The 26,701-nt window shown below is 40.8% G+C and overlaps 1 protein-coding gene across 1 annotated transcript; it reads left to right on the top strand.

The window, feature by feature from the left end:
• The first annotated feature begins 1,680 nt into the window (after window positions 1-1,680).
• Window positions 1,681-25,090, top strand: LOC117479361 (fibulin-2-like). The gene is given in 18 exon segments (XM_034126289.1): window positions 1,681-1,744; window positions 4,022-5,474; window positions 12,008-12,122; window positions 12,571-12,700; window positions 14,187-14,297; window positions 14,299-14,389; window positions 15,077-15,295; window positions 16,030-16,140; window positions 16,699-16,800; window positions 17,612-17,743; window positions 20,171-20,308; window positions 21,106-21,246; window positions 21,475-21,603; window positions 22,193-22,318; window positions 22,705-22,821; window positions 22,929-23,057; window positions 23,454-23,577; window positions 23,935-25,090. Coding segments are annotated over 17 exon segments (3,624 nt in total). The 5' UTR covers window positions 1,681-1,744; window positions 4,022-4,123; the 3' UTR covers window positions 24,293-25,090.
• Window positions 25,091-26,701: the final 1,611 nt, after the last annotated feature.

Here is a 26,701-nt window from a genome sequence, read left to right as displayed (position 1 = left end):
CAGAGCGTGTCAGATGACATTATCTCACAGGCTGAGAGCAGTTACTGGACTGAGGTTTCTGGCACCAGCAGAGTAAGGGGAGGTCAACTACCCTTTACACAGGGATAAAAAGGCCATTTGGTCCCTGCCTGCGACATGAGGACATCTATCTGGAGGCCAGAGGACCTCAAATGTTCCAAACCTAAAAGGCATTTAGGGATCTATTTCTGTTTGACCGCTGATTTTTATAACAGAGAGAGTGCTATTTTTGACAAAAGATAGTACAGTAAATTGCATCAGACATGTTACTGCAAGTGACCTTGGCTATTGTGTGTTATGCAATCTTTGTCATTTGCAACACATATGTGAAAGAAAGTCAAATTTGATATCCTTTAGTACTTGCCTATCATTCTGTGGGGAAGCAGATTATGGGTACCGCTTGGTTGCTTTTTAGGCTCCACAGCAGGGCAGACGTGTCTCACACTCCTGGGGCCACTAAGCTCATGTGTCCAGGTAACTAATGACCATATGAGTGGGTCAGTTATGAGTTGAACTTGCATTCAGTGCACCTGCGTCACACATGTGTGCCTCCTGTATAACACAGCTTGACCTAAAGGCAAAGGTTAGACTGAGATAACATTTAAAATAGAACCAGAATAAATCAATACAGTTGTTATTATGCAGGTCACATCCATAGATGTAGACATGCTTGGAGGAAATATGTTCTGTCATCAAGGCTTTAGAAAATTGTTATTCATGTTGGTTTGATCCATACCCTTCTCACAAATATGCAAAATAGAGAGTCATTTTTTAATCTGAATTGTGAACAAGTTGAGAGATTAACATTTCATTTAATCAGGAAAGACATTCATGAGAATCTGGGGGGTCTTTCTAGTGTGTGACTGGTGCAGTTGGGCATGAATCTGATTATAATGAAAAGAGAAAACTAATAATGGGGCCACTGACTCATCTCTGTCATTGATTAGTCAAGGGAGACCCCTGAAACGAAGTGATCAATGGCCCAAGTGCCTGTGTGCCTGTCTGATCAGTCTATTCATGAGGCAGCTTTTGTCTATATTTATCTTCACTGGGGATCCTGAAGATAAACCAAGAGAAAGGCGAAGAGATACTGAAAATATATATGTACTGCAGTTTGTTTGGGAAAGACCTTGGTACCATGCAGTATATCACATTCCAGTAATTACAGCTGTAATAAAATTAAACTAAAAAGCTCTGTTGACAAAGATCACGAACATCATGATGTGATGTCTAATGATTCTTGTATGAGCTTGATTCAGCTTTGTGGCTTGAAAACAGCATATCAGCCAATAATTTAGCAGCTAATGACAAGCTGTGTCGCAAATGTTCAATATACCAAAATACCAACTATAAAAAGTATAGTATAAATGTTCTTACAAGATTATAAAACCAGAGGCATTTTATTTTATTTATTATATATAATCATTCCTATACACAGTATCCTAATAAACTGTTTAGATCATCACAATTATTTAGGTGGACAACAGATTTTCCACTGACGTCTCTCCATGAGTCATTTCTCGTACTTTTGATGATTTTAACGCAGAAAAGGGAACAGAAAGCATTTCGGGAGATGAATACAATTCTATAGAAGTTTGTCCCGCCCCCCCTCCCTAAAAGAGGGGAGCGAGGGCGCTCCCAGCCTCCCAAACTGGAGCCGGGGCAAAAACTTTACGCACAAGTTTCCTTCAGGAGCACAGCAGCGCTGCAAGGTCAGAGACGCAAGGTAACGTGATTTTTATGGCTAAAAAACATACAAATGCACGGTTGATATATTGAGCGGTTTAATTTTCAAATGTTAACATACAGAGACAGATATTTAGATCATGTTATGTGACCAAAACTGTCATAGTTTTCAATCGTGTTTCATTTTTACTTGAGAGTTAATTTCTTGTTGGCTGAATCTACTACTGTTCCTGGTAAGATCCTATCCCGAAGGAATAAATAAACGCTTTAAATCGCTTTATTTTTCCAGGGTATATTCCCTATTTACAGTGTGGCTATTACTGTGACGTCCATATGTTGTTTCTAAGGCTTGAATCTTGTTGAACACCCTAAATGTTGCTATACTCTCCAATTCAAAATCGAGTTATTCTTTAATACATTCCTATAAAAAATTGAAAATGACGTTTTAGCGCTCAGGTTCAGGAATAAGTAAATTCATAAAAAACAGAGTTTGCACGTGCCTATGTGCGTGTGCACGTGTGTCACAGTTAGCAAAAAGGATAAAGGTCACATTTTGGCTACTGGGATGGCAATGCTCACAGTCACTGTTTAAAATCCTTTTGTCGGACATTCCCTGAGCTGATAGCTGAGCAAACACTCAAACAGACTACTTTTCATTCACAGAAAATAGCCCTAAGGTTTTTAAAGTCACAACCAGATGTTTCATTCTCAGTGTACATATTTCATTATCACCCAGTGGCCTTTTTTCCCTGTGTTACATGTTTACCTTTCTCTCTCTATGAATGTTGTAGACAAACACACACTGGCAGTGGGCCATGGGCCTGTTAAAGACTTCAAGATCTGGTAAAATGATTTTGTATCAGCAGCACACAAAGACATCATTGATTCTCTAAACAGAGCGGCCGTGCACTTGTGTGTTGTTTTGCAACTCTTGCCTGCTTTATGAAAGAATACAGAGTTGCAGATATTATGTGTATACGTTGATGACCCCTAGATCATGGTAAAATGACTCTGGACTTGTTCATATTGAGGGACTGCATGTTTTGTTCAGCACAAGGACTTGAATTAGTTTCCAAAATATTGGTGCACAGTCAGGTAGATGCATTTGAAATAACCAGGTTCCTGCATTTATTTTTAATGGTCAAAAGGCATCAGGCATTTTACGTCACACCTAGTTACATGCAAATACTGTATGTTGCAGCAAGAGCTCCATTCTTCCAATACAGCACAGACTGTTTCTATTGAACAAACTGTAAACATGTATCCTCTGTAGCTGCTCCTCTTTTGGTGGGAATCCTTTCCAAGGACATGCAGTTTGGGAAGAATGTGATCACAAAATAGTCTGTGGAAAGTGCACCACTGAAATGAGTCATAAACACTTCAGGAGGAAATGTCTTCAGACAAGTTTGTCATGCAGAACAATTCTGAGTTAATCTCTGATTTTGGACCAGACTTTAAGGCATGAAATGTCACATAAGTCTCTTGCAATTGCACACAAAAGAAAGCAGCGAAGAAAAACAGGAAAAGTGAAATAGAAAACACCTGGTTCTGAATGTGAGTGCTGATTTGAAGTCACATCACCTACTCACTGGATCAAGCCTGTCACATTCTGAGTTTGTGCTGCCACTCTGCACAGTATCACGCACAAAGAAGAGCTTCATCAAATCCATTCATTATATCCTTTATATGATATTATTCATTACAATATTTAATATATCCTATAACAGTGATTTGTTTTTTTTGCTGGTTTATCAGGGGTATCCCTGCAAGAGCACAGTTTGCTGAAACTGTTTGTGTTCCACCAGCTATTATAGGAAAACATGAACAATGGACTCAAATGACTGTACAGTATTTGCAAAATATTTAATGAGAATGCACTAACACATGCTGCGAAAAGATAACTCGGATAAACAGTTCTCTGCACAAAACAATTAGCACACTGTTTTTGTATTGCAAACTTTGCTATTGTCATAGAAGGGAGGTTTTGTTATTTCAGCATTGTTTTTTCAAATCCTGACAACATTTATTATGTATATTTTTGTACATGTTTCCCTCAGTCAATCTTACATTTGGCCAAATGTCCATGTGCAATCAAATATAAACCACAGCTTTCCACCCCTGTAGTGCCCAAGCGTGGAAAAATGTACATTTGGCGGGTGGCCAAATTATAGCAGACAGGTTATTAAGTTAACACATGTGATTTTGATAATAACTGTGAATACAAACCAAAATAAATAGCACACTGATTGTTATCAAGCTGAACGCCAGACAACTTTTACACTGCAAATATATCATTAACCGTTGTTTACTTTCACAGGCTTAAGGACATACAACTATTCATCATCTGGAATCAAATCTAGCCTGAAGAGACGCTTACTTTGAAGAACTGACTTTAAATATTTAACTTTTTAAAGGCAAAATGAGCATTCAGAGGGCATCATTGTTTTTATGTTGTATGATTCTGTGCATGGACATCTGTCTAAGCCAGAAAGACTGCACAGACGTGGACTGTCAGGATCTGCAGGGCTGCATCCAAACGGTTTTAGAGACCGATGCCTGCTGTCCTACCTGTAAACAAAAGGGCTGCACCTGTGAGGGTTACCAGTACTATGACTGCGTCCAAGCAGGCTTCCAGAGGGGGAAAGTCCCAGAAGGGGAATCTTACTTTGTGGATTTCGGAAGCACTGAATGCTCTTGTCCTGCGGGAGGAGGGAAGATAGAGTGCAATTTTATTCCGTGCCCTGAAATCCCCCAAAACTGCATTGATGTTTTACAACCTGCAGATGGATGTCCGCAATGTCGGCGAATCGGCTGCACCCATGGCAACCAGAAGTACGAGGCGGGGCACTCCTTTCAGGTGGAGCGGTGCCAGGTCTGCCACTGTCCGAATGATGGGGGGAAGTTAATGTGTTTGCCTAACCCGGATTGTGACCCTCATGGTTCTAATAAGCCCATGCGTGTTACCACCACTGAGAACAGCAGCCCTTTGAGAGACATAGGCAGCCACCATGACAACAGACAAACAAGTCCTGGAGAACCATTTTCTAAGCTGGCATTGGGAAATACTTTACCACTGTATAAACAGGACCCACCCAGTTTTGGCAGAGACGATTATGACTCTGTATTGGCAAGGTCGATGTCTTCCACCATCCAAGACCTGGCCCAACCACTGGAATCTACTACAACCTCGCCGGATTTACCAGAGTCAAGCTCCACTTCATTCAGCTTGTATGATGACAGGAGACATGAGCTGAAGGAGGCACAACAAAGCTCTGATTCAGAGAGAGGAAGTGAGGCTGAGGTCACACAAAACTGGGATCCAACCACTACAGGGGCTCAGAGAGAAACATCTACTTCGCTTACAACAACCACCACACAGAGAGTGACCGCAGAGAACCGCAGTCCGCAGCAGGAAGTTGGTGAAAAGAACAGTAGACATAACAGTGGTAGAAACAGAGTGGAGGACCCTTTAAAAGACACAACACACACAGCACGTGGAAACAAGGGGGCCAGGCATCACAAACATAGTCAAGCTAATCGCATGGGAAATAATAGCGACCTCAGTCCTGCAGTTCATAAGGAACAAGAAAAAGTGTCAGTGGAGCATGAAGAGCCACTCGGCAAAGATGAGCAGGCCTCATATCCCACAATACAGTTCAGTCCCACCAGCAGAGTGCCAGTCAGGATGAGGGAGGATGAAGAGCAGCCCCGAAGACAACCCCAAACCCTCCTCAACTACCAGCCTCAGGACCTGGAGGGAGACACTGAAGGTGCGTTAGAATTTATAATCAACACTTTTCTAACTCTCCTTGTTTAATTACGTGATTACAGGCAGTTGAATTGAAAAAAATCTGAATCATGAAATGCTTTAACCCATACATTAAACTCCATCACAGTGTTTTGAATTATAGCCCAGTAATGGCATGGAAAGGTTGTTACTTTTTCACGAGACAACTTCCTTTTTTTCTTTCTCTCACATCCTGTCTTTTGAAGAATTATTCATAATCACTCCATTCAAGCTGGCAGTGGTCCAGGAAAAACTATGGAAAGTCTGTATTCTTGGATAGCATTTATCTATCTATTCAAAAAAGAAAATAACTTATACTAAGCTTATAGGTTCATTTTCATTGTATAACTTGCATTCAAGTTAATCAAATGCTGTATTTATTTCCTCAGGGTTTTGTAAGTAGTGAATAACACTAATCCTGGTGCCTTATTTACATGATCATGTTTGTAATATATCTGATCAATCCTTTAAGAGCAGCTGAAATTGCATTTCTCTCTCGCGCTCTGGCGATAGCTCAGCTCCGGGGTTGTGACTCCAGCCTGTATCTTCCTTGAGATTATCAGCATGTTCTCAAACAGATCAGCATCCTTCGGGGCATGTAGGCCCATCGACGGCAGGCACCAGGAGGGAAAGCAGATAATGAAGTGATTACGAGGATGTCAAGAAGATAGGTTACACTTCATCGGGGAATTGGAGAAAAGTATCTTATTCCAGAAAAAAGATGTGTGGTTACACAGATACAATACATTTTCAGAATCCCTTAATCTTAATCTCATAGCAGTTGCTTTAATGAATTAGATTTAACACAGCTTTATAAATGTTATGATTAATACACTTCCTGCCAGGGAAAATCTAATTACATCATAATTCCCCATTCTTAATGGCCTAATTGTAGTATCACTAGTTATCTAAATTATTAAGGAGTGACATTTATAAGCTTTGTCATTTCATCCTTATCCTCACTGTAGAGACCAAATTAAAGGAAGGATCCTGACAACTCGTTCTTATTATTAGTGGTTGTTCCGGCAAAAATGCAATCTGGAGGTGTGTGGTTAACCTACTTTACAACACTATGAATTTTGTCGAGACCTGTCAGGACTTTTCTTTCCTTTCAGCACCTGGCCTCCATAGGTATGTATAGTATAGGCTGAATGCATGTGTGGTGTGTTGCTGTGGGAGGTAACTCCAGAGGTACCTGTCAGGTTCATTTACTGGCATCAAGTTGGAAAATATAGGTTAGGAAATGAACTGTCTGTTGCTTTCTGTCATGACACATTTAGATAAGGAGAGCTACAGACTCAGGTCAAGTTTGTAAAGCCTTATCCAGAAGGTCCATAAGTACATAAAGATGAAGTCCAGATGTACAATTGTAAATTATAGTTTATAAATATAGCTACAGTATGGAGTTGAAAGTCAAAGTTGGACATGTTTTTATCCTGGATTAAGGAGCTCGCACTACCTGGTCTGTCTGCTCAGTTTATGGAATGACACTGTGCAGTCTGACTGGTGAAAGTCGTTGGACTTCGGGAAGATTTCCAGAGCGGTGACATGTTAAAACCCAGACAGGAAAAACTCAGCTGATAAGGGCCTCGACTAAATCCTGTTATCAATGCCATTAGCAGGAGATTATTTTGAGAGGAAAAGAAATAACACAACCATTTTTCTACAAATGGTCTGCCTTCGCTTTGGGACACAGCCCAAGATAAATGTTTTATCTTTCAGTCAATAACTCCTGCTCGTTTACCCTCTCTTTCCAACCAGACACAGAGTGTGTGCTCAGAAGGGGGATGGGGCTTTCTGATGCTGGGCTGGACCTGGTATAGGATTTCTTGGGGGTTGTACCTGTGTGCGGCATAATACCCATGTGATGAATGAGACCACTGTTGTGGCTTGATTGCCAGACGCTACTCACTGCTCCCTCATGAGCCGGTGTGATTACCCCTCTCCCGTGAGGCCGCTGGTTTCCCAATCCTCCCAGTAATCACCTCATCTAAAGCACACCTCCACACATTCACTTCTCAGTAACTTCCCTTTTCTACCTTCCCAAGCACCAACCATAACATTGAACCAAGAAATTAATGAAACTGAAGCATAAAAAGGATCTAAAATTAGGTGGAATAATTTTAAAGAAGGACTTGCTTTTATCCACAGTATTGTCACAACATGCTGCATATGTGAGTGGGATGAGCAGATGTTTGTGTAATTTTGAAAAGGAGGGTGAATTCCAGAGCTGTGTGAGAGTTAATTCCTACTGTACCACTACTGTGAAGACCAGTTCTAAGAAGATAGATCCTTCTGGTTAATCTAGGGTGCCTTCCAGGTCACTTCCAGGAATTCTGGCGTTTCTCCCATCCGCAGCATGTCCTTATCGAACCGCCTCATTCACATGTCACCCATGCTTATAAATTAAATGCAGAAAGCCACTCGTAAAAGTGACCAACTGCATAAGTAGAGAGTGATTGATGATACATTACAACACAATAACAGATCTGTCTTTCTTAGCCTTTGGTATTTCTGTCAATAACATACAAGCAAAGTGCAGCTGTGTACAGATGTTTTCAGACTTACAAAACAAGAAGTCACTCATGATTTCTCCTCCAAAAACTAAATACAGTAAAACTCTTACATTCAACTTCATGCTTCATTGATACAGTTATTTCAAATGCAGCAAAAATAGCTCCTGTTACTGGCGCTTTTAATGACAGCCAATAAGGTCTTATTATTTTTCAAGTTATATTCGGCCATCAGATTCAAAATCAGGATTTGGAAGGATTTCCTCTGGCAAGACATTAGAACATTTCCATTGTTCCAGTTTGTTAACACACATTGGAATAAATACGGCATTACAAGGCAATGAGAAACAGGTTAAGATTACAAGTCTGTGGACATTATTTTGTCAGAGACCAGCAGTTGAATACGTAAAACACAGGTTTTAACACATTTAATATACTTATTCTGCAAAAATAATCTCAAATGCTGATGTTGCCTAGCGGGAAAGTTGCAAAACATCCCATTGTGAATGCTTGAGTGTGTCAAGGACATTTGTGGCATCCTTAGTTAAATCGTAAATCATTGCACCATCAGTAATAAGTCTAGCAATTAAATGTAGTGTTCCACTCAGGTTATCTAACCACAAGGAGGTGTAAATGGATTAGAAGTTACTGTATGAAACAATTAAATACTGAGAGAAGCCCTCAAGGCTCGTATCAACTATCTTTCAACAGAATTAAAACTACAAAAAGATTGATCACAGGAATGTTGGCTCACAATCTCAGGGAGATTAAGACACACGTTGTCAATAATTGAAACCTGAACTTTGGAAATGAAGTCATGGCTACAGCAGGAGAGACCTCCCTCTTATGTCACATCCAGCTGTTCTTGGATAGTGATTATGTGTTTCAAAAGTCACGATATCTCTGCAAGTACTCATGAAGAAGGTGAGAAGAACGTCGTGTCACTCCCTCCCAAGCTTAGCATGGGCCTGTAGACACACCTACATACACACAAACACAGACATACCTTCAGCTTTCAGCATCAATCACCTAACATGTTCAACCACATTAGTTTGGATGTCATGGACCTTTGGCATGTGCTGTTATTCACATTGTGGGCCATGTTCTCTGCAGCCCACCTGTATTATAAATCACAGCTAAGTTCACAAAGGAAAAGACACAGGAGCCTCGATTAGTGGCAGTGCACCTCTTTATGACACCTCCAGACATGTTGAGAGTTGCCCTTTTTGGTTGTTATTCTAGTTTCATATTTTCAAAGCGTGTGATGTCACCAGTTTTGGATTTTGACAAGAGCAAAGCATCTGGTGTTAATGCTAGTCTAATGGAAATATATAATGACAGACCTGGAACAGAGAGACCCCGCCACCTTTCAAGTGTGTATTTTGGACCTCCATTGTGCAAGTTAAATAAATCAACTTGGCTAATTATTGTACAGCTGAATGGAACAAGTTCCGATAAAGTCTTAATTAGAAGGTCTGTGAAAGAGACAGGAAGAGACCTGGTTAAACTCAGAGTCAGATATAGCTCGGCCAAAATCGTTTATCATTGTTATCACCCTTAGTAGTTATTTTGGTGGAACACAATCTCCCTCCAAAGTCATTTCTTTCACTAAATCCTTTGTAAACAGTGTGAAAAACTCCACATGTTTTGACTTTGTAAACAGCCCACATTCTCAATAGACACATTGAGCAACTTTGTGTAATGTTCAGGGCTGGTGAACTGATTCCACCTGGAGAAAATGAAAAGGAGGCAAAAGAAGGAGGATGAATGATTATGTTCTCTGTCTTTTAATATACATTCACTCAGGTTCAAAGGGATTTGTTTAATTGCACGGCTGACACAGATACTGTTGATATGTAGAGTCATTTGCCTTTCAAGTTTTAGATTAGCCTCTTTCTAACCTTTAAATTACGCACACTGCAGCAGTCACTTGTTCTATTCTGAGTCGCTGCCTTGATCTTAAATGTAAAGGTAAATCAAGAAGAGGTATTACTACAAAACTAAAGTGCAAGTGGAAGTTGAAATGTTAGAATGACCTCAGGCACTCTCAGATGTCTTTGCAGAGTTTTATAAATTAGGAATTGCAATAAGAGTTCTTGTCTCCCTCTGTGTGACCTGCACTCTCATTTAAGGCTGAAGTTGGAACAGACCATGCTGTGAGGGACCAATTAAAACTTTGGGAAGTTGTTCACATCATCACATCGGTTTGGCTAGTGATGTCGGTCTGTCAGTGTCTGTCTGTCATTTGGTCCACCACGTCCAGACTCAAATATCTCAGGCGATATGTGATGGATTATCTTGACATTTTTAACAGATTGTCATGATCTCTATAGGATACACTCTACTGACTTGTGTGATGCCCTGACTTTTCTTTCTGCTTCTACCAGTAGGTTCCTATTTTTGGTTTTAGTTAAATATCTTGATAAATACTAGAAGCATTTCCATTAAATTGGGTACACACATTCAGGATAAACTATAATCATTCAGTTATATCCTGACTTCATCCAGTGCCATCATCATGCCTTTCCCATTAGCCTCTGCTGTACATTGTGTTAAGACAGGGGTGTCAAACTCAAGGCCCGGGGGCCAAATCCGGCCCGCGACTTCATTTTATGTGGCCCCACAAGAGCTTGCAAAGAATATAATATGTTTATTATACGGTTACATGCTACTTTACAGAAGCACGTTGCCCATAAATGCATCTCAAATTTGACTTTTTCTCAGAATTTGACTTTTTTTGTCCAAATATGCCTTTTTTCTTAGAATTAGCCTTTTTCTCATAAATAGATTTTTTTTTCAAAATGTCACAATCAATGTTTTTCCAGAATGTGGCTTTTCTTTTAAAATCATATTGTGACATTCTTACTGAAGAGACTTGCAATTATTTGCTCTAGACTTCTGCTTTCAGACGTAGTTAATTATGAAATTATATTAATTAATGATATAGTCTTAAAGTTACAACCGGCCCTTTGAGTGCAACCATAATGCTGATGTGGCCCGTGATGAAATTGAGTTTGACACCCCTGTGTTAATCAGAAAATGTTATGTTAAAATAAGATGGTTGAATACATCTTGGCATTGGTAGATATTGAGCACCTCTGTGTCTGTGTACATGCGCAAAGAGCCACTAGCATAGATTAAGAGGATGGTTTTGGTCTGGTTCTTTTTTCTTTTATTGTTTTTTATACTGTAGTATAGACATCCAATATGATAATGACAAATCATCAATCAATTAGTTCCACTTTTCTCCCATAACAATGTTTTTACTAAATATCCTTCATTAAATGTACAAGGGTCAAGTCTAGTTACAAAAGGATTTGATTAAATTACCTAAACAAAGTTAAAACACTCAATGGCAAAAGAAACGTGTTTGAACACATATTTTTGTCCTGTACGGTGTGATTGACTGAGAAGACATGCATATCAGTCATGAGTCGTGTCTTCTGCAGCTATACAGGAGCCACTAATCAAAGCTGGAATGCGCTGCCCTGTTATTGAAGGAACACGTACATTTTTTCCCCTGTAAACCGGATAATGTGTTTTTGCTCTGTATTTTTCCTGACCCAGTTTGGAAATGAAATACTAATGTGTTACTTTTTCACTCTGCTCAAGGTCTGATTAGCCAGGATGTAACATAAAAGAACCATTTTACTTTGAAGGAAATTGTATGGAGTTTTGGGTTACATATATCTCCCTGCCAATTAAAGTAGGAGCAGAGTTGAGGAGTCTGAAAAGAAAAACACATTATGTGACTTGCTTTTCTCAGCGAGTAGTCACCAAAACCAGCTCTCTAAGTGTTCCACCAAAGATGAAATCAATTACACAAATATCCTGTAACCACATTTTTTTGCGACTCCCTGATGAGAATCTATGATGGTAAATGTGTTCACCATACTCTTCCAGCTGAATACACATTGTAAGCATAATTCGAAGTAATTCCTCTGAAACACTGCCTGCACAGAGTGGGATAAAGCTGGAACTGGTTGTTTGTGTTTCATTATAGTGTCTGCCAAGGAGCTGGTGAAGACCTGCTGCGAGACAGGAGAGAAATGGGCTTCAGCTAATGGTCACTGCAACAACATGGAGCCACCCACAAGAGATAGGCACTCCATCTGCTGGTAAGGCCTTTATTAAACGCCTGCTCGCATCATTTAGCTTAATTCTTATAATTAAATACAACACACTGTAAATTATTTTAAATTGTCTTCTGCGAAAAGGCAGTTGATTGCACTCTTTGTCACTTGAACTAGAAGATAGATTAGTAATCGGACATAATCTGAATGTGCAAAATACATTATGCCAAATAAATGTTCATAGTTTATTATTATGGGAGGTTTTATTGCTAGATCAATCACATTTAAATGAATTTCTTTTTGGAAACACCGACTGGCCCTCAGAGTTTTGACTCCGGTTTCAGTTTCTATCTGTACTAAAATGTATAAAAACTTGAAAAAATAGTTCAGGCAGCTCTGTGGAAGCAATCATGCGACGAACAGCCTTGTCACTCATTGCAGCCGTTGCAGTTCAAACTCTTTAATTGTCCTTTCGTCTGCTTTTCTCTGCCAGGACTGCCCAACAACAGTGCTGCCGAGGTTCCCTGAGAGAAAGTCGGTGTTCGGCGGGAATTAGTGCTGCCAGAACAGGAAATATGTGTCAAGAGGATGCCAGCGATAAATGTGGAATCGATTCTTATAAGGCAAGCATCGATAACAAGATACTCCCGGCAAAGGGCAAACTGAGTTCACTGGGTCCAAAGTCGAACTCACGAACATTGTACATTTCAAATTAAGCCTAATACCTTCTAAATTAGCAATTGATGAACGCATTAGTCACAGCAGAATAAAAAACATGTGTTGTCTGCAGTCGGAGTCTCTCTGCAGTGTACGAGCAACTTTATTCTAGATATCTCCTCTGAGCAAAACTGCTGTGGTTCCAATTCCCTGTTATTCAGTTACTTTATCTAATTTAGACCAAATTATTTACTGCCAATTGAACTGAAGTTTTCCACATGCCTAAAGCTTTACTATCTTCAAAGCAGACCTCAGCAGTTGGAAATGTCGGATGTTTTTTGTTTTGCCTCTCTGAAACACGGACTGATAATTGAAGTGGTAAAAACAGTAGCAGCGGTAGACACGAAGCTATTATGGCGGTCAATGAGGGTCAAGTCACGGTGACTGTGTAACTCCATCGTGTCTGCTCAGATTACCAGAGCCTCTCATTTGCTTTCTGACCTGTGTGTTGAAGGATACTTACTCACCTGCGCAGAGGCCCTTGAGCAGCATGGGGCCATTCACCCCTCTAGTCTGCAGTACAGCTGTTAAATATTGCTTTTCACCACCTTGTGCTTGAACCCCTGTAGATTTAGTATTATTATTCCATCTACAACCAAAGTACATCACAGCGGCCGTTACTTCAGTTTTATGTTTCACTGCCCCTGTGCACTCTTAAGTGGTGATCTTGCAGAGAGCTACAGGGGAACAGAGTGCTTTGAGCAAGAGGAGAGTCGCCTCGAATTCATGCTTAGGAAGAGTGTGCAGTCACGCTCAATTCTTGGATGACTATGGGATCATAGATATGTTATTTGATCCTAAAGACACTCAACAATTGAGCCAAGAAAGCATTTATTAGTTTCTGACTTTGGGAAAGTGGGAAACAGTGAAATTCCCTTCGTTCACCGCCATTTACTGAGCCTTTCCTGAAACAGTTTAAGCCCCCCATGGGGAGCACCTCTTGCCACTTTAAAACCCTTTGCAAGAAGAAGTTAAGTTAAGTCAGGCTGAAATTACAATTTATTCTAATGGAGACATAATTGTTTGTATCAAATGTCCTTGTGATCCATCCATAAGTGGTCAGGATATTTCACTTAAAACAACAAAATAAAAAATAATTAGATACGAAAGTTAATACAAATCAGAAGCCTCATAGCGGCGGTGGTGGAAAAGTTGAGATAAGTCTTTAATCCCCTGTCGATTATGTCAGTTCTCAATTATTAAGCAATCCGCTAGTTGGATATTTAACTCCTAACAAAAGTGGACGAACTGGCAGACCAGCTTAAAGCCGTGCAGGCATAAAAAGACACCTTTGTACAGTATGGACCACTACGTGTAGACCTTTTAATTAAATGTCTAGCAGCTGCTCTATCCAGGACTACATGTGTAAAAGGCTGACTGTGTGACCTTTAGGAGTGCTGTGACTGCTGCTCTCTGGGGCTGCAGCTCCGCCGCGAGGGGCTCCACTGTGAGGCCCACCAGAACCTGGGCTTCCACTGCAGACACGTCTTGGTAACGTGCTGCGGGGGGGGAGGAGAGCAGGCCGGAGAACCAAGACGTCTGGCACTCCGTCAGAGAGAGGCCCGCCCTCAATTCCACTCCACAACCAGAAAAAGGTAAACGTAAACAAATATTTTCACACACAAACACACACCCCAGAATGTGAATGCATTGCATGCTCCACGTCAGAGGGGATGTTGTTGTGGGCATGTGGGGCATACCATAGAGGAGTTATTTAATAAGACAATCATTTTAGTTCTAAATAAGCATTGTATTAAGATGTGTTAAGCCTTGTTGGATTCCCAGAACAAAGTATATACACCCCTGTGATGTAATTCTAAGAGATCCGGAGCATGTCTTCCTGTTTAGCATTGCAATAAAAGATTGTGTTGGTAGGAAACTTGTACTGATTTGGTTTGGCCACGAAAAGGTGAAAAGCGTGTGGTCAAGAGTGATAAGGTTATTTCCATTCAGATGTTTTTTTTTTTTTACCGTTAGTTAGTTGGTTATTTATAAGAATACATTTCATTTCCACCTCATGACAAACATGTTGCCGAACCCATTCTGAATTAGACACTGCTGCATATGAAACATCGTAAATACAGCAAGACATTCTTCATTCCCACAAAGTTTTTATTAAAGGACATTATATATACATTTATATGGTTTACATTTTGTGCATTTGGATGTCTATTTGTTTAAGAGCCAATCTAACAGAGGGCTCCACTAACCTTTTTACGACGTGCATATCATACAGTTTTATTGCCTGTGAGAACAGTATTCCCTCTCTCCATATTCTGTAGTATCTGACAGCCGGTACCCTAAAGAGGCCTTTTCCATCGGTGAGGAGCAGGATGGGGAGAATGCAGTGGAGGGTGGTGTTGAGGTGGAGGACATGAATGAGTGCCTGATACATGAGGGCAACATCTGCCACCACAGATGTGTCAACACACCAGGCTCTTACCGCTGCGAGTGCTTTCCAGGATACGTGCTGCAGGAGGACGCTTTCACTTGTGCTCCAGGTAAATCGAATACCACCACCACCAATCATCCCACGGCGCTAGCAGACATTTCCAGTGAGGAGGGTATACAGGAAAGCGACTTTCTGTGCCATTTGCTCTTTAAATATGATTTACAGTCTGCATTCCTGTCAGAAAGATCCCATTTGTCGTAATTTGTCTACACGTTCACGGTGTATTATTTTCCTGGTCTCTTTGAGTTCCTTCCTGTCTGCAGGCCCTGATACTGCATAATCATAGGTTATTTTAATCAAAATCACTAACATCCTTTCCCCTGAACTGACAGCAATGCTCAGCTAATCACACCTCTGCTGCTGTCAATGCTTATTTGCTAAAGAAAACATATTTTACTATTTGAAAATCATTCAAACTGAAGGTCCACTCAGATGTGTTTTGGAAGATGTTCAGGTAATGTTGTCTGCTGTGCACCAGACTTTAATCAACAGTGGCTTTCACCAACACCAGCCTGTCTCAACAGGATACTAATGCTAGAGCTCTCAGCAAATTACAGTCAGGGCTGAGGCTCAATAATAAAACCAAATGTTTGTCTGCAGGCAAAGTTTTTTCCTGTCTCACCTTCACTGCTTTTACAACTTTCATCCGCAGCCTCTTATCGTTGGATGAAGATGTAGGGGTTGCACAAGTGTTAAGCCTCTAACTAAGACTGCAGTAGATTGGGAGGTTGATTTCTTGATTACAGTGTAATACAGTGATGGCAATTATTCATGTTCCTGCAGAGACGCTGGACGAGGAGAACAGGCTGAAGGAGGATGACAGAGTGGCAGTGGAGCCCACTTCAACACCTCCGCCCCCCACCCAGCCCTCTGTCCCACTCAACCCCTGTGAAGGTCAGAAACACACAGCTTAATGAGGGGGTCTGACAGAACATAACCAACACTTTCATTCATCCTCACGTCTTAATGGAAGACATGCATCCTGATGCAGTGGAATATGTTTAGAGGAGAAGCCAGCACAGGCCGCTTCAGATTGACATGTTATTGTGTCAAACTCGCCCTTTCCAAGAAATGTAATTGTGCTGCAAATGTCAAACACAAGCGGTGAGATGGTATCAAAGGTTGGTTTGTTTTCAGCTTCGAACACTCATTCTCACAACTTCCCAATATCAAAATCTGTGTAGGGTCACATTTTGTTTGTCTAGTTTGGTTTCCATGACACCAGGGTGGTGGCCTAACACATGGTGTGCCAAAAGTAGGAAATACAATATGACCATGTCAGGGATCAACCTGGAAAAAGGAAATGAGTGAATGGCTATACAGTAAATAATGTTCTTTCTCCCACCAAGAGCCACAAAGCTCTCCTCTGTTTCACCCTGCATACTGTTGAGTGGAGTAGAAGTACTGTACAGTTTATTTCATTTGACCTCACTATACATTATCATTTCTCAGGGAACGGCCCATGTGAGCAACACTGCACCTCAGTGGGCGGAATGCCACAGTGCTCCTGTTTCCCAGGATACTCCCTCATGGCCAATGGACGCTCCTGTGAGGGTAAGGAACTAAAACGGAGTTATAATGCTGAGCACATTTTCTCACATCACACCAGGGGAACATGTGGATTTCTTTGCGATCGTAGAAGTGAAAAATGGCCCACAATTTCAGCCCTCATTCCACTTTTTCAGCTAGAGGATTTTGGTTCCAGTTGAGGAGAGTTTATTGGCACGACTGCCTGCCACTGATTTGCTTTTTTCTCCAATCAGCACCTCAAGATGTGCAGAGGAGATTCAGCACTGATCGGCTTCACTTTAAGCATCACACTGTGCAGACCAAACAAATAAAGAAAGGGGAGACTTTCTTTCCATCTTTTTCCCGAACTGAGTGTCACTGCAGTCATGGGCATCATTCCAATTATCCATGTGTTATCAGGATGTATTTTACCAATTCTAGCCCACATGTACCCTTAATCTCTATGTGGAGGTGGACTACTCTATATTATCACAAGGTCATCGGCTACATGTGTCTAAGCTGTCTCTCTGGGGATAAATCTTTAGGTTAAGCTATAACCAATGGTCTGTCTCCTGCTTGACAGAAGCAAACTATTGCAGTGACACAGAGTAGCTCAGCACACATTCTCCTTGTGTGGATATTTTACCAAGTGGCCTTGCCCCATAGCTTTCTCCCAGAGGAGGTCCAACCTTGTCTCTTTAATCTGCCTCTAACTGATGGCTGCTACACAAAGACCACGGCTCAGTATTTTTGTACATCTCTGTTTCTCACCAGCCAGCGTCTTTCCATTATGTATTCTCTTTTTTCACACTGACACATTTATCTTTTCTTTCTTTAAAAAAAAAAAAACATCCAGACATAAATGAGTGTTTGTCTGCGAGTGCCTGCCAGTTTGATGAGCGCTGCAGGAATACTGCAGGGAGTTATATCTGTCAGAGACCGATCTCCTGTCCCCCGGGATACCAGATCAACAACGACATATGTGAAGGTACAACAAACAATCAGCATCAATGTACTCACTTCCACCCATGGGGAATATGTCGTAATATGCACCAGCAGGAGAGCATTTGTATAACTGCATATTCACAATAAGGAAAGCACATTGTTCAGGCACACAATCGCTTGAACCACCCTTGAGAGAATGTTTTGAAAATGATTTGTATTCTTCACTGGTCCAATCAAGTGATCATATCATTTCACATCTGAGCACACAGAACAGGGGGGATAGTAAGAAGTATTAACCCAGACAGCCACTTCAATATGATGCTGTTTACTCTCAGTATGAGCTGAGAGCTGCTTGTCTTAACTTTGTGGGTGGGATCCAACTTTAAGATGCTATAGTAAACCCCCCAATACGTGTCATTATTCCCATGCATGCACCATAAATTGTGCCCGTGCAGAGGTCTCTTTCATAAAGCAGCCGCAGTGTTCAGGAACAGGGACCCCCAAGATGAGTTTTATTGCTGTTTGCCACTGCAGATGGTTTTCAAGAAAGGAGACTTACCTAACTGCAGCTCCTAAAAAGATGTTCAGAGGAGTATTTAACAAGAACTTTAAGAATACCCTCTCCAAACAGCTTCATCTTCCTACTACCCATTCCCTATTCACGGCTTAATAAGAGACTGTAATGAAATGCTCCTTTTTTTAAAGTTACTCCACAGGGAGAAACTGAATTGTCCTCCTCTCCAATCTTTAAACAGAATGACTCAATTAAGACAATGAATTCACTGTGCAATCTTACATCAATATTCACTGTGTTTAATATTTAACACCACATTGACATATTTGTACTGACACTCAATGTACTCAATATTAGGTGAAAAATTGGTTTCATTAATCCGTACAAATGTCTCCTTGTTATGTTATATGACCGTTTTTTTTATACCTGGAACACCGGGTACCAATCTATGCATTTATATTTAGTTTAAAAAATATATTTAGAGAAATTATGAAGAAATATAGGCAAAAAAGACCAAGAGTCTACCTCAATTCTAACTGCTATGTGAGGTTGTACTTCATCACCAGCATGCTACAAATAAAATTGCTGGTATATTATCCACCATATAAGTTTGGTTTGTTTGCATGCTAACGTTTGGTTATTAACACGAAACGCAACATACAGCTGATGCTGATAGGAATATAATTTATTTTTGCAAATGTTTAGTCAAAACCGGAAAGGAACCAATGAAAGGTCAGAGGATCCCCAAAGTTATTACAATTCATCCTGGGGGGAAGATGAATGTCATGGCAAGCCTTCCAAGCGAGTGTTGAGAAATGTCACTCAGAATCACATCTCAACCTCATGGTGGTGCTAGAGGAAAAGTCATTAGGATTCATGGTCTGGGAATAACACATTTTTAAATAAATAAATGAATTTATTTTAACTTATTTTAAAATGATAGACCAACCAACCGAACAATAGTTGGGCATGTCCTGCTAAAAAAATAAAATAAAGTATCCCTACATACTGTAGCATCTTAATGGCATTTCAGCCAAAACCATTCTGGAATTAAGAATACATCACTTCTCTTGCTAACACATGTCGTGACCGTACCACAATCCTCTGAATATAGTGTGTTTGAACAATGAAAAACAACAGTCAAGATTTTAAATATAAACAGGAGGTCATGGCCAGTCTATCACACATTTATCCTGCTTCCTGGCGTTTCTCTCTCTGTCTCTGTCGGTGTCGGGCTCACTCAGCTCCTGCCGACTCCACCAGGCTTTGTGACAGGAGCAAGATGCTCAATCACTGTCTGCTGTTTAGAGACCCACCCTGGATCAGCAGGGCTGCTTGCCAAAGCTGTTTTAGGCCTCTCTACAGCAATTACAGTGGTCAACTGTAACCTCAAAACAAGGCACTCATGCATTATGCACACACAGACACACGCACTTCATTTAGTTCTCCTTTGAGATTGGGATTTCCCTTCAGCTTTGGTTCATACTACTGAAGCAGATGTGGAAGGCTGATTGACAGGAGTGTTAGACGACTGTTTGGGAATATATACCGCAAGATTTATTCAAGCAATGCTCAAGAGGAATACTGCATGTGACTTCTGCTGGTTTGACTCTACCCTAACCCTAGATGTATTCATTTGGCAGAATAAACATTCAGGCCATTTTAGTTGCAACTAATACAGTTATTAGTAAAGAAAGTTATTTTACTCTTGATTCGCGTATTGATAGGGACAAGTGGATGAACAGCAGTAAAAGGGAGTAACTGTACAATCTGCCATTTAACCACATTGCCATCCAGTGGAGAAATGTGGCATTACATGTATGTATCTTGAACGATGCACTGGAAACACATGTAGAGGATTATTATACTGAAACTAATTACATGCGATGTGTGATTTATTTGCAATATGTAATTTATTACTCTTCATTATGCTCTTTTATTCATCTCCTTCCTCAGATATCAATGAGTGTGTGCAGCTGAGCCATAACTGCGGGCTCGGCTTTGAGTGTGTGAATACCGAGGGTTCGTTCAGGTGCAACCCAAAACCTCAATGTCCTGTGGGCTTCAACCGGGACGCACAGGGCAACTGTATAGGTAAGGGGAGTCACTTTCTCACTGGGATGATTATATAACCGCTAATGTCTATCACTGCAGCGGGGTCTGACATTTTTCCCAGTCCTGGGCAAGTGATTGAAGGCTTAATGTGTAGGGGGTTTAATTTAATTGTTCAAATAAATAAGTGTTTGTTTTGGGGGGGGAAATCCAACTCAGTACTGTATCAGGGTTAAATCTATAACAAGCATATAAGGGTATTCAACCTTGTTTTATGTAACAGTCGGTATTGTTTTTGTTTTTAGAGATTCCCTATCTTGTTCCAAAGCATTAGTCAATGAATAAGGCCAAGCACAGAATTCCCCCAGAGTTGAATCATAGTCCATGTAGACACAAGGTTGTACGCCGTGCAGGTGAATCGGCGCGGCTGCAGTGACAGAGGGGTTAAATGCCACACAGACAGGAGATCAGACAGGTTGCTGTAAGGGGCTGCAGAGGGGTGGATAAAAGCCAATCCTCTGTCCTCCTCCAGAACAAACTGATGCTGTGGAATTAGCCCCCAGGGGCAGGAACTGGGGCATGTCGAGGCAGCCGACGCCCCTGTAGAAAGGAGTGTAAAAGTAATGCTCTGAGAAATGAGAAAATCGAAAAAATGTCAGACACACACACAACAAAGTTCTCCGAGGGAATGTGACTGTGTGATGTCTGTTCGCTTTGATTTCACGGTGGGGTTAAAGAGTTGCCCTCTGGTCTCTCATTCCCTGCCTGTGTGCCTTTGGGTCTTCACTCCTTTTCTGTGTTTCTTCATCTTCATCTGCCTCCCTCTGTCTCTCTAACAGACATTGATGAGTGCAGCAACTCGGCCCAGCCATGTAGCCTGGGATTTAACTGCATCAACACAGTGGGATCCTACATTTGCCAGAGGAAGATACTATGTAGCCGTGGCTATCATGCCAGTCCTGATGGATCCAGGTGTATTGGTATGATTAGTAGTTTTCACACACAAAGAATACATCTGATGATATTATTTACAGGTATGAGGACATATGTGACTAAACCTAAAGATGTTCAATTATGAAGAATAGCATCATTTTTGATTCAGCGACGAATAAATACTACACAATTACTTTTATTCATTCATTTTGGTGGCAGCTGAATGTCATTTTATTGATTTTTCCATCTTTCTCCCATTCATGTTTGTCTTGTAGATGTGGATGAGTGTCAGAGCAGTCTGCATCAATGTGGAGAGGGCCAGCTGTGCAACAATCTGCCCGGTTCCTATCGTTGTGAATGCCAGACAGGCTATCAATATGACTCCTTCAGGAGGATGTGTGTAGGTATGTTGGACATCACTATCATGCGGAAGAAGAGTACATTCTCCATGCTGTCTGCACGTTTGAAGAGAAACAAAAGTAGAGCTTTGATTTTTGCTCTTATCTCTCCGTTTCGTGTTCATTCTGTTCTCTCCTGCCATACACCTTGCTCTTCAACACTTCACTGTACATCCACCCCTCTTCTTTCACTTCCTACTCTGCTGCTCCTGTGTATTATTCTGCGGGGGGAGAGCTGCTGCTGTTTCCCAGGCTCTGCTGCTGGCTTCTGCAGTAGCCAGTGGAATGATCACGTCTCCTGCTGCAGAGCTCTGCCCCTGCTGCTGCTGCTCCCTCTGTTTGTGATTCACTGTGTTGTGACTTTCATAATAATGGACTCTGCTCAAGTGTTTAGACTATCAGCAGGCAGCTGGTCCCCTCACACTCTCCTTGACATGCACCAAAACACACACAGGCATGTACACGCATAGGCGGTCGTGCAGGGCAACAAACCCGCTCATGCTCGGTTGCTCGGGTGCACTTGCACACATGGGTGCAAAGACACAAATTCAACCCACACTTACAGAGGTACAACGACACCTCTTCTTCCCCTCAGATGTAAATGAATGCTGGCGCTACCAAGGCCTCCTGTGTGCCCAGACCTGCGAGAACACCCCAGGCTCCTATGAATGCTCCTGTACCTCTGGCTTCCGCTTATCCGGCGACGGCAAGACCTGTGAAGGTGTGTGTGTTTTAACATCTGCCTTCAAGGGTGTACGAGAGCGTGTGTATTAATGTGTACTTGTTGGTGCATGTGGTTGTAGGTTTTTTGTGAATCTGTGTGTGAAAATATGCCTGTTTGTGTGCCACGCTTGTGTGTGTGTGTGTGTGGAGTGCAGATTCCTAGACTGAGCTGATAGCAGAGCTGGCCACTGTACAGCATGTTGCTGTAAAGCAATGAGGGGTTTTAGTGTTACACTGTATATCATGCCATGCCTTAAAGCACAAAACAGTAAAAACATAATTGGCTTAATAACAACATTGTGTTTATATGTTAGGATAACCAAATTGAAAATCCTTTGATCAAGTGAATTGTGACAGTAATGAGCTATAACCATTAATCTCCAGATGTGAATGAGTGTCTGGCCAGCCCATGCAGTCAGGAGTGTGCCAACATCTTCGGCTCCTACCAGTGCTACTGCAGAACGGGCTACAAGCTCAGGGAGGATGGGCACACCTGTGAAGGTGGGGCACACTATTGTACATCATAAATACCACATGTGTACCAAATGTGTTTTTGGACAAGCCAATGAATCAATTTCACATGATTTCGTTTCTCCTGTTTCTTCCAGACACCAACGAGTGCACCGAGAGCATCGGCCACCTGTGCACCTATAAGTGTGTGAATGTTCCTGGCAGTTACCAGTGTGCCTGTCCTGAATATGGATACACCATGTCTGCGAATGGACGCTCCTGCAGAGGTGAATACTCTCCTCAAAAACGAAACCAACTAAATATTCTGCGGCTGCTTCATTACAAGCGTACATCTTTGAGCTCTGCTCTGAAATACATTTTAAATGCAGCTTTCGCCCTATTTAACTCTACATATAGTGTATAGCAAAGGTTATGCTCAGATAAATATAATTGGTACTTTTACAGTGGTTCAGTAATTACACAGGCTGTAAAACTTTATTGGCCTAAAAATCTTGTCTTGCTAATTTGAATTTTTTACTCGAGCAGTTTCTCCCCCACAAGGACTAGTCTTACACGTTTCAGCAGTGAGGCTCTTCCTCAAAGTTCAATTGAGCTGTGACTAACGTGCATTTCCTTGTCTCCAGGCAGTAAACCAGCCCTTGTGCATTAACTGTGTGTTTTAGATATCGATGAGTGTGCCACAGGGGCCCATAACTGCTCTCTAGCTGAGACCTGCTACAACATCCAAGGAGCGTACCGCTGCCTTTCTTTCGACTGTCCACCAAACTATCGCAAAGTATCTGACACGTAAGTGATGAATTTAGTTTTCAACCCATGTTTAATATGAAACATCATTGATCAGACAGCAGGATGACATTCTGAAGGGGTTTTTAAGATGTAAAGGTTCTAAGAAGGATCCATTTTTGTAATGTTTCCTATAAAAAAGGAGGGGAGTAAAATCTAAAACAAATATATTGTAGGTAAATCAGGACAACTTGTAAATCAGCATTAGATGGCATCAGTTCCACTTTGGATTTTGGAACCTGCTTAATACAAAGATATTTGCTTCTAGACAATAACTTTTGCATGTGGAATTGTTGTTGAAAAGCGCACCACAAATCAAAGTTGCCTCACATGGCCTTTCCTTTCCTGTGTCCATTGCAGGCGCTGTGAGCGGATCAACTGTCCTAACTACCTGGATTGTCAAAACTCTCCTCTGAGGATCACCTACTATTACCTCAGCTTCCAATCCAACATCGTCGTTCCTGCTCAGATCTTCCGCATCGGACCCTCCCCAGCCTACTCTGGAGACAACGTCATTGTCAGCATCACGGAGGGAAATGAGGAAAACTACTTCAGCACCCGGAAGCTGAATGCCTACACAGGCGCTGTGTACTTAAATCGACAGGTTGAGGCTCAGAGGGATTTGGGCATCAATGTGGAGATGAAGCTTTGGAGACAAGGGACGTTTACCACTTTCCAGGCCAAGATCTTCGTCTTCATCACATCCAACTTACTCTAACAGTTAGAGGTGTGCTGTGGCCACTATGGACCTTTTCATATCACTATTTAACAATGTCATAAAGTATACCACTGTCCGTCTTGATTGGTTTGAGTAGTAAATCCCGCGTCCAGTTGAAATGAATATTTAAACATTACTGTAAGTGTTGTAGAATAATCAAATTGAGGCTTTACGTCAGTGTCTTTTTATGCTCCTGCAACTGGAATGAAACCCTATAATATCAAATTATCTTTATTTTTGTTTTTCTCACTTGAAATGTTATTGCAATCCTACATGTAAGTCATGTCATGGCTTGCAATACCAATTCAAAACACTTTTACCAAAACCCATTCAAATCTCAATCCAAGATAACAAAATCTGAGATACAAATATATTAATATATTTATTATAGCCCTTAAATCATACAATTTGCCATTGTTTTGATTATCTAAACCAGATGTGAGTAAAGCATAGAAGTGATAACTAGCTTCTTGCTTCAGCCCATTTATTTTCTTCACACTGAGAGACTGGTATCCCAGTTTTCTGCTCATATAATCCTGTTATCAGATGATGATGATGTGTCGGTTGATAACCCTGTGGTGAAAGCAGAAGAAATTGTTTTGTAAAAGTTTCCATTTCTCTTTTACCCTGTGCTGCTGTTATTGTTTCGTCTTCAAAGTATTGTCTCTTATATAATTTTATATTACTCTATATGATGTATTTTTGTACTCCTGTAATCAATCACCTTATTGATGGATGTTTCATATTTGTATTGTTAGATTTAAAGTAACAAAGTATTTTAGTAAAACATAAAAAAAATACCAATTGGTTTGGTGAGTATTGTCTCATTTTATTTATTCATAACAAGAATATTATTTTTTATTTTCACTTGACAGACCTGTTTGATGCACCAATTCTTTCTCATTCACTCTATATAGTGAACAATATTCCTCAGTGAAGTTTTAAAGTATATAATCCACTCTTGTCAGGACATGTCACACAGTAAATACATGCCTATTTACATACCTGTTCACACCTTGCTAGTGAACTCAACATGAGCACCATCCTTCAACACACGCCTTTTTGACACGCACACATTTTATGATGGCAAATAAAAGATATGATCATGTTTGATTTCTGATATAAAATAATTATAGTCTTCTTATATGTATATGTAACATCTTATATACTCTTCAGAAATAAACTCCATATTTAGTAACATAGAAAGAGTTATACTCCCACCTACAGGATAGATGCAGTCCTACACCCTCATTTTCTGGCTTTCTTCCATTTCTTATAAAACAGAACAGTCTTTAAAAGCATTCAGAAAGGTGCACTGAATATATTATTGTTTGTGAAAAAGGTTGAAGAATTTTTAAGTATAGCATTTTATAAACAAATGAATTAGGAAGATGTTATTCTTCTTAAAATAATCTGCACCTTCTCAGAGTTCAGCGAACCTGTAGGACCTGCTGTAATCATCGGAAAGGGTGTGTGTGTGTGTGTGTGTGTGTGTGTGTGTGTGTGTGTGTGTGTGTGTGTGTGTGTGTGTGTGTGTGTGTGTGTGTGTGTGTGTGTGTGTGTGTGTGTGTGTGTGTTGTGTGTGTGTGTGTGTGTGTGTGTGTGTGTGTGTGTGTCTGTGACAGCTGTATTAATGCATGATGTTCATGCAAAAAGAGCTGCTCGCCAGTTTTCTAGTTACACTGCCAAAGGTCATTTAAACAAAAGAGAAGTGAATTCTGGGATTTCTGCACTAATTTTAGTCCTTCACTCCTTGCTTGGTGAAAACGATAACAGCAGGTTACTCCCAAAATGAGTCAAGGAAACATTCAATACAGTTTCGTCATTCTTCGACTTCAAGACGTTCCTCCTGACCTAACTCATAATAATAGCTATGTGTGTATGACAGAATCAAGCCTTCAAACACACCCAGTGACTGAGATGCCACTCTTGTACAGTACATAACGAGCCCTGGAGCTGTGATTGATGTCTCTTTCCTCTAATTAGCTTTATCTGCTTTTCAAGATTAGGTGGTGCTGTGTTTCAGGGACAGTGAATCACGCATCCCAGACAGGGGAAGATACACACATCTATTATGGGTTTAGGGACACCGACAGGAAGTTTTGAAATGTCCTGGGTAAAGGAAGAGGGGGCTGTAAGAGAGTTATAGGACTCGATAGTAGAGGAGACAGATATATAGAGCAAGTTATTTGGCCTGCAGTATTATAGGTGATATCGAAAATATGATTTGTTACTAGTTCCAAAATTCTAAAAATATCTAACATCTAATTTTTAAACAAATCTTGAGTGAGGTAAATTACATGTAACCTATTAAATAAAGGCAGTGGTGAACAAAAGTTAAATGTTGATCTAATAACTTTTTTACTTTTAGTAAAGTATTAGTATTTACATTTTGTACTGCATTACAAT

The sequence above is a fragment of the Trematomus bernacchii genome, unplaced genomic scaffold (genome assembly GCF_902827165.1).
Source record: "Trematomus bernacchii unplaced genomic scaffold, fTreBer1.1, whole genome shotgun sequence".
In the NCBI taxonomy this organism is placed as follows: domain Eukaryota; kingdom Metazoa; phylum Chordata; class Actinopteri; order Perciformes; family Nototheniidae; genus Trematomus; species Trematomus bernacchii.
This window is presented reverse-complemented; position numbering and strand designations above follow the sequence as displayed.